The sequence below is a fragment of the Tupaia chinensis genome, unplaced genomic scaffold (assembly GCF_000334495.1).
Source record: "Tupaia chinensis unplaced genomic scaffold, TupChi_1.0 Scaffold000086_1, whole genome shotgun sequence".
In the NCBI taxonomy this organism is placed as follows: Eukaryota; Metazoa; Chordata; class Mammalia; order Scandentia; family Tupaiidae; genus Tupaia; species Tupaia belangeri.
The window spans coordinates 889,630-904,771 of record NW_006159548.1 but is presented as its reverse complement, the minus strand read 5'-3'; the positions used below and the strand labels follow the sequence as shown (position 1 = coordinate 904,771).

General features: G+C 38.0%; 1 protein-coding gene across 10 annotated transcripts in view; it reads right to left on the bottom strand.

Moving 5' to 3' along the window:
- The window catches only part of RUFY3 (RUN and FYVE domain containing 3), an 84,478-nt gene that overhangs the window by 18,171 nt on the left and 51,165 nt on the right, over nucleotides 1–15,142 (bottom strand). For all 10 annotated transcript variants that reach the window (XR_003548474.1, XM_027769727.1, XM_014585729.2 and 7 more), the window contains 7 exons: nucleotides 13,780–13,841; nucleotides 12,236–12,301; nucleotides 9,899–9,968; nucleotides 6,637–6,729; nucleotides 4,169–4,252; nucleotides 1,250–1,417; nucleotides 150–247 (listed from right to left, as the gene is read on the bottom strand). Coding sequence is in view for 9 of the 10 variants with exons in the window: in XM_027769727.1 (XP_027625528.1) it covers nucleotides 150–247; nucleotides 1,250–1,417; nucleotides 4,169–4,252; nucleotides 6,637–6,729; nucleotides 9,899–9,968; nucleotides 12,236–12,301; nucleotides 13,780–13,841 (641 nt within the window). In the remaining variant the exon portion in view is untranslated. The remainder of the gene's footprint in view (nucleotides 1–149; nucleotides 248–1,249; nucleotides 1,418–4,168; nucleotides 4,253–6,636; nucleotides 6,730–9,898; nucleotides 9,969–12,235; nucleotides 12,302–13,779; nucleotides 13,842–15,142) is intronic.

Below are 15,142 nucleotides of genomic sequence, written 5' to 3'. Positions count from 1 at the left end.
ACACAGAAGATATAATTGGCTTTCTGTTTACCTGTATGTCTGTGTTAAGCTGGAAGAATTTCATCCACTATTTGCCAAAAGCATAGTGGGTCTCTTCATGTCCAGCACTAAAAGCCCAAAGGGTTTCATGAAAGAAATAGCACTTTTACCTTTGCTCCAGCTGTTTGATGGTAGCAGCCATCTGATTAGTCTTCTCTTCCAAGCGACTATTCAGTTCACTTTTCTGTTTTACTCCTAAGTCTGAACTCTGTTATGGGAAAGAATGATAAAGACTGATGTAATATAAAATCCTCAAATATAATCATCTGTGCCTTTTAAAACAATAATTATTTTTAATTTTAATTTTATTCATTCAGTCATTTATTTTTAATTTGGCCAGAGAGAGACACACACACATAGAGAGAGAGAGGGAAAGTGACAAAGCAAGCCACCAGGTCTGGGACTTGAACCAGGATGGCCATGTGGGAGTGTCCAGAGCCTTAACCAACACATCACCTGCTGGTCTCCATACATGCCTTTGGAACATAATAGTGGGCAATAGAGAAACAGAAATGTTTATACATTTATATATCAGTTAATTTCCAAATGGAAAACAAATTAAAAGAACCAAAAAAGCAATTTATTTAACATTAGTATTATTATATGCAGCCTTAGAAATATATCAGAAGATTCTTCAGTATATTCTATTTCTTAAATAAAAGCTAATGGAGTATATACTCAGTCTGCATGTTAGGATGAAGAGAAGAAATTTTCAAATAGGATAAAAAAAGACACTACGTGGGCCCAGCAGGTGGCGTGGTGGTTAGGGTGCTGGATTCCTACATGGTGGACTACAGTTCAAGACCTGGACCTAGTGGCCTGAAACTCACAGCGAGTACATGTGCGTGTTTGCCCAAAATCTCAAGAGGAGAATAGGAGAAGGGACTGCAGTATGACTATTTGCCTTTGGGGTGATTTCTCACTTTCTCTTTGGCAGGTGTGCACACACACACACCCTATGTCAAAAACCTAAAATAAAGAGACAGTATCTCCCATTACAATGTGAACAGTGGCCATAGTTTTCCAGAATAGCAATGCAGGGTCCTACATTGATCTGATCCTACAGTGAAAGTTTATTGGCAGTTAGTCTCAAAATGAGATGACACTTTTTCCTCTTGCATTTAAAGTGTGATTCTACAGAACGAAAGGGGTGGAGAAAAGTCTCAGGCTTTTAGAGAGGCAGCAAGTCTATTCCTCATATTTCCCCTACCTGCAGCTTAAAGGCAAGTTCATGCTTCAGAGCCCTGAGGTCATCCAGTTGCTGCCGCAGAGACACCAGGGCATCCTGCTTCTCACAGACATCCTTCTCCAGCATCTTCATGGCCAGTTCCATCTCTTGTCTCATGCTTATCTGGAGCTCCAGTTCTTTTTCAACATCCTGACCCCAAAGGTAAGTTAATTGCTTACATTTCTCTTTCTTCAGCTAAATACAAACCATAACCTCTCACAGAAAAAGGACTAAAATGCTCATGTCTGATTATTCTGGCAAAATAGCTACTAAGCTATCATTCATTTTCAGAGACATTAAGAATAATAATTAGGATAATTACAGTAACATTTGCTCAAAAATGTACAAATCTTAAAAACTTGCTGGGCCAAGGATAGTGTTATTAACTATGTCTGAAACATGCATATACCTAAGGCACTTCAATAGACACTAAGACAGCTGACATCATGTACTATTACAGAAATAAAATGTTGTAATAGTTGGCACAAAATAAAGCAGTTGCGGGAACCAGCAGTTAGCGTAATGGCTATGTCGCTGGACTTCCACGTAGTTGACTGCGGTTCGCGTCCCGGACCCGGTGGCTTCAAACTCACGCCGGGCGCGTGTGTGTGCATGCCCAAGATCCCGAAAGGAGAATGGAGGAGAAGGGATTGTGGCGTAACCATCCACCCTGGGGAGTGATTTCTTGCTTTCTGTCTCTATGTCTTGTCTGTCTGTCTGGCGAGCGTATGCGTCCTATAGTGAAAAACCTCTCCAAAATAAATAAATAAATAAATAAATAAATAAATAAAGCTGTTGCAATTCAGCTAAATTTGAACGTTGTTGATTTATTCAAGAACCCAAGACCCTCTGGGATCTCAGGGAAATATCTCAGTTACTAGGAATGATCAATATGATTAAATGAATTTCTAGATTCACACAACATGAACCTTTTCCCACTTTTTTTTAGTCATAATTCTTTAGCTTCAGCCTCCTGACTCCCTGGGAAGTGCATGTAACTGTGCACTACACTGTCCAGGTATTAAATCCAGACTCCCATGTGGCCTTAGCCTGCTGAGTGGCAGCATTACCAGTACAGGTTATCATGGCTGGGTCTGAAACCCCTTTTCTCTTTCAACCATTATTACCACAGCATCATGTGAATGACCAAAAATACAAAGTCCTAAGGTTCTTCTACATCCATATTGTATCTGCAGCACAGCTAGCATTTACCTACTTTGGCGGCTTCTTTCTTTTTTTAATGACACATTTATCTTATTGTGCTAAAAGGATATAGAAAATTTTAAGATTTTTGGAGGGCAGCAGGTAGTGTGGTAGTTAAAGCACTGGACTCCCACAAAGCTGGCCAATGTTCGAGTCCAGGATTTGGCGGCTTGCTTTCTTGCTTCTCTCCACTCCACCCACCCCTTTCTCTGGTGAGTACATGTGCCCTGTGGAAAACTGAATAATGATGACGATAATAAATAAAATTAAATAAATGATTCTGAAAAAAAAAAAAAAAAAAAAAAAGACTTAAAGGGGTCTGCAGATAGCATAACGGTTATGTCGCTGGATTCCCATGTAGTCAACTGCAGTTTGAGTCCTGGATCTGGTGGCTTAAAACTCATGCCAGGTATTAGTGCTTGCATTGCCAAGAGCCTGAGAAAAGAATAGAGGAGAAGGGACTGCAGCATGGCCATTCCCCCTAGGGGGGTGATTTCTCACTTTCTGTCTCTCTGGTGAGTGCATGCACCCCATAGGAAAAAAAAAAAAAAAACTCTCTTAAAAAAATTAAAAAAAAGAAAATTTTAAGATTTTTATAATGTGCTTCCTCACCAAGATTTTCTTCTTTACATGATTAGCATGATAAAAAAAATGAATCACTCCACTTCTTAAAATGTTGACTTTGAGGTCAGCAGGTGGTGTGGTTGCTAAGGCACTGGACTCCAACATGGCTGGTAGCAGTTTAAGTCCTAGACCTGGCAGCTTGCTTTCTTAATTTCTGTGTGTGTGTGTGTGTGGTGAGAAACATGCCTATAACAAATTAAAATAATAATAAATAAAAAATTCTAAAAAATGTTGACACTATTTCTAGGATTCTCCTTATTAAAAGCATTTTGACATCTAATTTACAAACTCATATAAGGAAATGCTAATTATTTAAAGGATGTTAAAATAACATTGCTGTGTTTTCAGAAAACCTAAAATCCTGTTACACACTGTTATTTTGTATATTTTAGTACAAATTAAGTCACCCATTATTTTCAGGTTCTTCCTGTTCTGAGAGACACTAATGGGGACTGTTGTTGGTCATTCTACGTGAACTTCAGGAAGAGTTCATACACTAATAAAAGGGGGAATTAATATACTAATACCTGGAAAAATCTATTATAGAAGTAGTATTCACTATTATATACTCCTATATATTTATTTTTGATATCTATAAAAATCTCAAGACTAGACAATAAACTTTCCATTTATAGCTAAGAACAAGAATAAATTAATAAATGACAGCTAAAAATAAAACTGTATAATTCTATATTAATGATTATTAGTAAGAGGAAGAGGAGCTGCTCTCTCCAAGAAAACCTAGCGGTTGCAGGGCTAGGGATTGGGACAGAAATTGGGATTGTATAGTTTAAAAAAGCAGGTTATATATACTTAATGTTCTAAGCATACAAATTATAAAGGCAAAATATAAAGGCTGGCAAAATCTTACTGTTGAGAATATATAGAAATGGATTAAGAAAGCATTATAGGAAATGCAGGTTAAAAAGAGTGAGGAAAAACTCTGAAAGATTCATAAAAACATTTTAGGACACTACCAATATTCCTGATCGTTGTCTGTAGGATAAAACCTCTAGGTGTAAGCTGCTCTCTTTTAACGTGTTCATGAGCGATCAGAACTTAAGCAGAATTTACCAGTCGTAATTGGGTCTCCTCCTTTAAATGTTTTCTTGCTTCACTAAGTGCTTGTCCTTCTGAAGTTCTGTCTTGCTTAGAACCCTTTAAAAGATAAATAAAATAATATATATTTAAGGACTTAAATATTCTATATAGAATTATCACATATTAGCAATGCTATTTAAAAAGGGAGCATGATCATACCTACACAGGAATAATAATGAATGAAGACAATAAAGAAGCTTAGTAAATTCTAAGGTGAACTGGGAGTATCTTGAAACTTGATTTCAAATCCCAAGACAGGTTACCAAACCAGGTATAGAAGTTTTAAAAATTGGCCTCTAAAAATTACATAGTATTCACTGCAAAAATAGGAGCTGGGCCAAAGGTTTAAAGATGGTAATACAGGGCTGCTGTGGCCTGGTGGTTAAGGGAGCTGGATCTCACATGGCTGATCACACAGTTCAAATCCTGGCCCCAGAGGCTTGAAAAACATACTATGTATGTGTGCATGCATGCCCTAAATCTTGACTGGATGGAGAAATGGAAAGGGACTGCATGTGACTATACCCTGTTGAAGGGTGCTTTCTCCCTCTTTCTCTCTCTCTCTTTTTTTTTTTTTTTGGAGAGGTTTTCGCTATAGGGTGCGTGCGCTTGCCAGACAGACAGAGAGAGACATAGAGACAGAAAGCGAGAAATCACCCTGCAAGGGGGATGGTCAGACCGCAATCCCTTCTTCTCCATTCTCCTCTTGGGATCTTGGGCACACACGCACACGCGCCCGGTGTGAGTTTTAAGCCACCGGGTCCGGGATGCGAACTGTGGTCGACTACGTGGTAGTCCAGCGACATAGCCATTACGCTAACTGCTCCCTCTCTTTCTCACTCTCTCTGTCTTTTAGTCACTCTCTGGTGAGTACACATGACCTCTGGCAATTAAAAAAAAATGTTAGACATTCATTCTCCAGATGTCTCACATTTAGCATTTTCAACTGTCCAGAGAGATCAAAGCTAAAAATAAGTCAGTCATTAAAAATTTTTTTGCACAGAGTTGTTTCCTTTCTTTCTTTTTCTTCTTCTTCTTTTTTTTTTTAGAGGTTTCTTCCTATCTTCCTATAGGGTATGTGTGCTCACCAGAAAGACAGAGAGACAGAAAGTGAGAAATCACTCCCCCCAGGGGGGATGGCCACACCACAATCCCTTCTCCTTCATTCTCCTCTTGGGATCTTGGGCACACACGCACACGCCCCCAGTGTGAGTTTAACCCACCAGGTCCTGACTCGAACCGTGGTTGACCACATGGGTGTCTAGCGACATAGCCATTACGCTAACTGCTGGTCCCACACAGTCACAGTTGTTCTCAGGAATGAAGTCTATACATTAAAGCCAAACACTTTACTAATAAATTGCTTTAAGTCCCACTAGCCCAGTTACTCTTGGGGACCAATTTATTAACTGTGGATATTTGGATTCCCAAGTCATAGTAGATTAGAAGCATGAAGATAAACAGAACTAGGAGACCTTTCTAAAGATCGTAACACTAGCAGCAGTAAAAAGTAAAAGATGATGGGACAGTGCTGTGGTCTCGTGGTAACTAAGAAGCTGGATTCCTCATGGCCCACTGTGGTTCAGATCCTGGCTCTGGAAGCTTGAATAAAAAGTGCTGGCTGTGCATGTGTGCTCCAAATCCTGACAGGATGAAGAAATGGAGAAGAGACTGTGTTGGGGCAGGGTGGAGAGTGTGTGTGGGGGAGAGAAAGCAAGACTTACCCCCCGTAGGGCATGGTACACCACAATCCTTCCTCTTCCATTTCTCCTTTCTTACAGAATTTTGGGCACATGGCACATGCTCTGGCATATTTCTCAAGCCTCCAGGTCTAGAGCTTGAACTGTACAGTGGGCCACGTGGGATCCAGCCACCTTAACCACCATGCTGACCCAAGGTGTCATTTCTTATACAACAGTAACATGATATAAAGGTGTATTTAATACACCAAATAACAGTATAAATTATTAGTACCTCAATAAGAAACTGACTTAGACTGTCACTTGAAGTCTCCTAACAGATGTGGGTGGCAGGGAAGCCAGGTCTATCTCCCAAGAGAAGGGGCATAATTCTTCATAATTTCATCATATACTCAATTACACACAGTTTAAGAAAAACTGTGTACCTGATACATGCAAATGCTTGCCGCTTAAAACTCTAGAGACTCCTGGGGCTGGCAGGTGGTGTGGTGGTTAAGGTGCTGGACATCCACATGGCTGACCATGGTTCAAGTCCTGGACCTGGTGACTTGCTTTCTCCCCTTCCCTTTCTCTTCCTCTGTCTCTCTCTGGTCAAATTAAAAAATAACAAATAAAGTTAAATAAATAAAAATTCTAAAAAAAAAAAAAAAAAAAAAAGAAACCAAAACTCTAGACACTCCACCCTCTTGCTGACACATTGCCATGTGCTCTGTGAATATTTTATAAATTCGTAAGACTAACCTTTCGGTTGGATTCCAATATGTAGGAGCTTTCCTCTTTAACTCGTTCCATTTCTTCTTGCAAGGTAATAATCCTGTTGTTTGCAACTGCAAGCTATGGATGCAATTTTAGAAATAATCTTTTATCTTTTTTTATTAACATAGTATAAGATAAATCATGATCAGTTAAAACAGATAACATGTATAACCCAACAAAATATTCTTACAGGGAACTTGGGAGAAATTTTTTTTTTCTTTTTAAAGATTTATTTGTTTCATTCCATTTGTTATTATTAGTTTTTAATTTGACCAGAGAGAGAGAAAGGGAAAGTGAGAAAGCAAGCCACTAGGTCTGGCACTCAGACTGTGGTGGGTCATGTGGGAATCCAGTGCCTTAACCACTACATCACCTGCTGGTCCCGGGAGAAATGTTTTTAAAGTAGTTTGGAGGAAAAAAAAAAATTCCTATTGCTTCTTTTTTGTGAAAACTATTTTTCAGTACCAAAATGTTAGTAAGATTTTTTACCTCAAGGGTGTCATAATGGATAACTTATCATTAATACTTAGTAAAAATATGTATTTCTGAAGTGTTTAATAAAGAGGTCATCTCTTACCATGAGACTTATGTTTCAAATTGTTCATAAAACCTCTTATAGATGATTTTAAAAGATCAGATAAATGAGCTCCAAAAATCTCACTCTTAAAACTTCTATTAAGCATTCAAGAGATTTTTCACTTCAGAACTTAAAAAGATAAAATAACGTTATTAGTAGTATATTGCTGAAGGGAAAGTTAGTAATATTTCCACTCATGGGGGGGAAAGTAGGGTGGACACACTTTTTTGTTCTCTGTACCCACTGAACTCAATTCCCTCCAGAGAATGTGAAGGTGCCTGAAAACGGCCAGCAGAACTAGGGCAGGAGAACCAGGCAGGCTCCTATCGCCAGGCTGGTCCCTATTATTGTCTCCTTGCTGCTAGTGAGGAGACACAGGCTCTGCTGGGTTCCTTTCTATCACAGCAAGCTCACAGGAGCTAGGGCTTGGGCATGCTTTCTGGAGATAGCCGCAAGTCCATTTCTCTCTCTGCTCCATGGGCCTAAAAATGTGAAAAGCCACAGTTGTGGGCAAGTAGATCTGCTCTTCAGATCTAAGGATGCCTTTGGTCAGGTCATTTCAAGATCATGACTTAAGAGAAAATATCAGCAAACCTAATTATGGCTGCAGGACCAAGAAGGCTTTCTGATTCTGATTCCAATAAAGTGGTATTTATGTTTTCATCTGTATAATTCTTTTCAATGAGTCATACCAGGGACAAGAGGTTTTTGTTTTTTAAACTGGCCTATTAAATCCAAAAATAGAAATGAGAGAAGGCAGACTTAGCCCTACCTGTTCTGTATAAAGTATACAGTCTTTACCCACCTCTAAGAATTCTGTTTCAAGAAAATAAACATTACTGGCAAAATAAGTAAATGAATAAATACATATTGTTATTATAATAAGTCTAAGTTGGGAGGACAAGTCTTGTGACTGAGGGAATAAAATAAACAACTATAGTAAGTGCTTACAATGTGTCAGGCACTGTTATAGGTCCTTGTCATGTATTAAATAATTTAATTAGCATAACAGTCTTATAAAATAATATCACTGTTATTATTCTCTTTTTACTGATAAAGTAAACTAAGGAACAGAGGCTCAAGTAATTGGCTCAGGGTTAGAAAGTTAGCAAGTTCCAGAGTCAGAATATGAATCCAGGTAGTGTAGCTTTAGAGATCGTGCTTAATTGCTAGACCATACTGCCTCAATATATCAATAGTAGCAGTAGAATCATAGTAGAAAATTTCTGTGCTTCATATTCCAAAGGGCTTATGGGATAAGATTCTAGGGATCCTATCCATAAATTAATGTATGCATGACTGTCTCTAAGTATAAAGAAACTTTATCTAAAAGAAGCCCACAGAGCTGAGTAATCAGGAAGTCATTTAAAGATGACAAGGATGGAGAACCAGCTGCAGGGGATACAAGTGGGAGGACATCACTGTGTGATGGTTGGGGCCAAATGGGAGGCCTGTGTTCAGTTATCAGCCCAACCTAGGCCAGGCTGGACGTGGTAGTGAGCGCCTGTAGTCCTAGCTGACTGAGAGGCAGGAGTAGGAAGATCATAGCATAGGACTCTGTCAACCAACCTCTCTCTTTTCTCTCTTCCTCCCTCTCATGTGCTCTCTCATTAAAAAAAAAAAAAAGTGTAGTGATAAAATATAACACTACACAAGGCAATTCCACATGGGAAGTTTCCTAGTTCAAGTCCAGAGACCTCCTTAAGCATGCTGGACATACATGTGCCCATGGTCTATGTGTGGCTAAAGTCTGGGGGTGGAACATGGATGGCATCAAGACCCTATTGGGAGTATCAGCTCTCCCGTATGCATGGAAGAAATCAATAAATAAACTTGAATAAACAGCATTTTCTTGACTAGTGCTTTGATTTGATTTAAAACAAATTTAGAAGACTGTATATAACAAAGATCATTGTAATTAGAAATGGAGAAGATCAACTCTGCCACCTGGGTAAGATCTTTCATAAAACATCTCATGCTACTAAAGAAAATTCCAACTTAGCACTTTGCAAGTTGGAAAAAAATCTTTATTAATGAGAAGTAAAACATGAGGTCATTTTTCTGTTCTTATTTTAGGGGCTTTTCTAAGAGCTGTCATATATATATATATATTCTATTCTGATCTTTATTGTAATTGTGAGGTTGAAAGGGGAAGTATAAACACTCCCATTTGCCAGTGAGGAAACTGGGCCTCTTAGAGGTCAAGTGACTTACTCAGAAGCACATGACATATAAGTAGCATAAAATGTAAGCAAGAATTACTGGTCTTCTGACCAGTGTTCTTTATCGTATTAACCTGCTATCCCATGGAGAAAGTAAGAATGAGGGGAGTGGGAGACTTCCCAATCTAGGACACATAAATCAATGCCAAGCACATAGATAGATAGTGCCCAAATGTTTATTGAATGAAAACGGATGAATAACATGCTATATGCTAAACATTTACTCTAGGGCAGACCAGATCGGCAAGGTAACATGCCCAGTGGTCCAACCAGGTCACTGTGTAAAGCTGCCTGGCCATCCTAGTCAGAACGCAGTTATGCCCTATAGTATGTTACCTGAAACATCAAGTCCTTCATTTCCAAGGCTACACAGAAATAATAAGAAATTATTGGTTCCACTAATGCACATTATGCAATTTGTAAGTCAAAGAATTTCCCAAACACTTACCTCCTCTGTCAGTTTGGTGTTGGATTTTTCTAAGGCATCTACTTTTGCCTGAAGATTGTTTACAGTAGCACTATCGAGAGAAGAAAAAAGAGGTCTCTTTTGTAAAACAGAACAATATGGTGTATTTTCCTTTTAAAACATTCTTCACACTTTATCATTCATTATTTTTCTTTCTTTTTTTTTTTTTTGGAGAGGTTTTTGCTATAGGGCACGTGCGCTTGCCAGAAAGACAGCAAGAGACAGAGAGACAGAAAGTGAGAAATCACACCCTAGAGGGGATGGCCATACCGCAATCTCTTCTCCTCCATTTTCCTCTTGGGATCTTGGGCATGCACATACATGCACCTGGTGTGAGTTTAAGCCACCAGGTTTGGGACTTGAACCATGGTCAACCCCATGGGAGTCCAGCGACATAGCCATTACACCAATTGCAGGCCCCTATCATTCATTATTTAATGTCCATAACTCTTGATAGATATGCAGGCTGTAAGCAGTATATAAAAGCTGTGCCTACCTTGAGTGTCAGACCTTTGTGTGTTCAGTATTTGTTCGGTTAAATAAAAGAGCTCATGTACTACACAGTAATTTCAAGGTTTATCTATATTTGATAATAATTGACTACATGAACTAAAGGGTTACATGCACCAGCACACTTCTAAGTTATTTTACTTGCATTCTTTAATTTATTCCTTTCAATAACTCTATGAGTTAAAATATTCCCAATTGCAGATAAAGAAACTAAGGCATGGAAAGAATAACTAACAGTTCACGTGTTTGTATTCCACTGTGAACTGTAACCCTATCTTTGCTTGACTATTATCTCCATAGTCCATTATAGCCATTATTAGTTCTTGGTTCCCAGAGAAAATGTATTTAAATTGTTCTTGAATTTGCTCAGTGGAACCAAGACTCCTCAACATTTATATTGATAGTATAATCATATTAGAGGTCTTATTTAAATGTTAAAAAGTGTTTTATTTATTTAATTATTATTTTTAATTTGACCAGAGAGAGGGAGAGAAAGGAAGAGAGAGAAAGTAAGCAGCTACATCCAGGACTCGAACCGTGGTTGACCATGTGGGAGTCCAACACCTTTAACTGCCACACCACCTACTGTCCCAGAGGCCTTATTTATATTAAAAATGGCTGTCTTTCACAAGAGAACTACAAATAAAATAGTAATTAATGGATATATAAATTATTCTTCTGAATTATACAGCTATCTTTAGTGTAACAAAAACATAAAGTATCTGGGAATACCACAGCTATGGGATAGTTCTCAGGAGAGAAGAAACTGTTTCATGCTCTAGATTATTTCTGACAATACTTGGTGATAACTTGGTAAATTAATCATGGTTGTGAAGAGAGTATAAATTAATACTATCATTTCAATGTATAGTCCTGAAAAATATGGCTTTATCTACTAAACAAAGAGTGCTGTCAACATTTTTTTATTTTTGTTTTGGTTAGACAGCACATATAGACAGAAAAGGAGGGAGAGGAGAAAGCATCCCCATGGGGAATGGTCAATTCCTCCTACTATCTTTCCTTCCTTTCAGGATTTTGGGCACACACACACATGCACCATTGTGCTTTTCAAGCTGCAGGTTCTAGGACTCCAACGGCACGACAGGCTAGGTGGGATCCAGCTGCCTTAACTATCTGGCCATGAAGCCAGTCAGCCATTTTCAACTGTATATGTTCATGTTTAAACATTTTTTTAAAAATAATTATTTTATTTATTTATTTATTTATTTATTTAAATCTGACCAGAGAGGGACAGAGTGAAAGAGAAAGAGAGAGAGAGACAGAGAGAGAGAGAGAGAGAGAGAGCAAGCAAGCCACCAGGTCCAGGAATCAAACTGTGGTTGGCCATGTGGAAGTCCAGCACCCTTAATCACCACTCCACCGGCTGGCCTCATATTTAAACATTTTTTTAAAAAGAACAATTTATTTAATTTTATTTATTCATTCATTTATTTTAATTTGACCACACACACACACACACACACACGGGGGCGGGGGGATCGAAAAAGCAAGCTACCAGGTTCGAGACTCAAACTGTGGTCGGCCACGTGGGAGTGTCCAGAACCTTAACCACCATGCCACCTGCTGGTCCCTCATATTTAAACATTTTTAACTGAATGTATTTATTCAATTATAAGAGTTATAAATACATACATATATGACAAGCCTTTTGCTAAATAGAATAATAATAATCAGGAATTCTATATATGTTTGCTAAATGTTGTCTGAACTTATCTTCAGTACTCATCCTTTGACCCTTTCTTCGCCCCCCATAAGTCCCCAGCAAAGTATTATTTATTCATTCTTTACTTCAGATGTCTGTTCAGTTCTTCTACATAGTTTTTCTGGTCCAGAATTGCAGTAATCTGACCATCTCTGGGGGAAAAAATGAAAAGAAATAGAAATAAAAATAAGTAACATTAGAAATAGTAAGATCCCAGTCCCCTCCACATCTTTCCATAAAACATGAGAAGAAAACTGTGATACAGATATACTGAACCAGGAGACAGTACTGATATAACCCCTCAACATATCAACAAGAAAAACTTGGAAATTTAAAAACAAACAAACAAGCAAACAAAAAAAAACCTGGCAATAACGCTCTTGTTATAGTCTACAAACTTTAATAACTTAAGTTATAGGAATGATGTTACAATTTATCAGAGGCATTTAAAAGATAAAAATTTACTTCTTGTAAGCTAATAGGTCTTTCAGCTTCACTAGTATGTTAAAGTAACAGTTTTTCATTTGCTTCAGGAATTGAATAAAACTTATTCTTGTGCAGTATCTATTTGCCTTTAAATGTTCCTATAATTCAAAGTGAATAGCATAAAAGGCTTTTATAAAGTGTTTACTACTACACAAGAAAATAAAGTGTGTACTTCCAGAATTTATTAACTGATCTACAATAGGCAAAAATTAAACTGCTAGATTTTTCAGGTGAAAGATGAAATTAAGACTCTCTGCCTGTACAACTACTGAAAGAGCAAGTGATAAACTCTCAGATTAATTTCCAAGGTTACAAACATCTGGTTAATTATGCTTTCAACTGCTCGATTTCTAAAGGGTATATATAAGGTATATTCTAATCTCTAATTACTAAGTGTCCTAATAAATATTTTTCAAGTTTTATGTTTTGAAGTAATTCAGATTTACAGCAAGAGCTGTAAAAGCAGTGCAGAGTTCCTGTACACCCCTCATTGGGTTCCCCCAATGTTAACATTTTACATAACACCATGATGCCTATTTTGTATTGCAAATTTTAAGCAAACTACGAATGTAATCCTTCTGGTGAAGAAGACTGTTTGTTTTTGGGAGAGGTTTTCACTAGAGGGTGTGTGCACGTGCCAGAAAGACAGAGAGACAGAAAGTGAGAAATCATCCCCCGAGCAGGGATTGCCACGCTGCAATCCCTTCTCTTCCATTCTCCTCTCGGGATCTTGGGCATGCACGCACACACACCCACCATGAGTTTAAGCCACCAGATCTGGGACTTGAACTGTGGTCGACTACATGGGAGTCCAGCGACATAGCCATTACATCATCTTCTGGTCCCAAGAAGACCATGGTTTAAAAGACTACTTTAAAAAATATAGAATTAGATTCCTTCTATAAATTTTTATTTCTTTTGCCCCTGAACTACATAGCAGGAAAATCACTCAAGTAAAATCCTTTTAGAATTTAGTAGTAGACATAATATCGGTAGATATTTTTGGCATGACTTTATTAAGTTTTGTCATCAGAAATTCTTTCAGCAAGTCTGTTGAAGCACTATTGCTATAAACATTAAATACTACCAAAGGAAGAAAAATGACTATGGCAGAGAAAAGAAATCCAGTTTTGTTTGTACATACCCTTCACTACCTTTACTGCTGTTCCCATCCTTGAGATACATTGAAAAATCTATAACTCCAACCTACAGAGAGAATTTTCAGAATTTAATACAAAGTTAGGTATCTCTTTCCAATGCATAAGTCAATGTTTCTTTCTAAGTACACAAAACGAATATAATCAAGGCCATTACCAGAAATTTATGATGAAAATCTACTGTTTTATTTTCATCATCATGAAGAATTGACAAGGGTTAGAAGATGCACTAGGTGAACAGGACTAGAAAGACCAGATTATGATGAAGGCAGTCAGCACAAAACATACAACGGTTTAAAGTTTTTCTTTTTCTCATTTCAGGTATTCTGCTACTGAATTCATATTTGTTTCAAGGAATAACTTTTTCAAAATTATAATTAGAAAAATAATGTACCTCTTTACAAGTTTCAGAAAATACAGATAAACTAAAGGAAGCAGTATAAGACACAAACAATCCCAACCACCCCAGGTGATCACTGCTAACATTTTAGTATCTAGTATTCCCAAAATTTCATGATGCTTGTTTTAATTTTTCTACATTTTATTATTCAGCCTATTTCTATTTAAAAGCCCAGATCAAATACTATGCTTTCTTTTCTACTTTCCCAGGGTAAAACAACAGAGGTAAGAAACAGTCATAGTGAAGGCAGCAGCTCTACTTATTAATATGTGCTAGGCCCCATTCTAAGTGCATTTGATGTACTATCACCCTTATTCCTCACAATAACTCAACTAAATGCTCTTTTTTTCATTTGTTTTTTTTAGAGAGAGATTTTTGCTATAGGGTGTGTACGCTTGCCAGAGAGACAGAAAATGAGTAATCACCCCCTGGGGAGATGAATACACCACAATTCCTTCTCCGTTCTCCTCTCGGGATTTTGGGCACACACTCACACATGCCTGGAGTGAGTTTTAAGTTGCCAGGTTCGGGACTTGAACCATAGTCAATTATGTGGGAATCCAGCGATGTAACCATTACACCACTTGTTGGTTCCTAGATACTCTTTTTAAACTCCATATTATATTAAGGAATTGGAATTCCAAGAAACTAAGTAACTATATAATATATATAGCTGCTGAATATAATATTGAGCAAGGAACAGTAGTACAGCAGCAGTTAGCTGCATAGCAGAGGAAGCCTGATCCCACATGGCCACCCACAGTGGCTTACATGCTGGGCGTGCACATGCATGTCCGGGATCCTGATGGGATGGAGAACTGGAGGAAAAATAATTGCAGTATGACCAGGCCCAGTTGGGGGAAGTTTTCCTTCTCTCTCTCTCTCTCTCTCTCTCACACACATACACACACACACACACACACACACACACATGTTCATGTACATGCCCT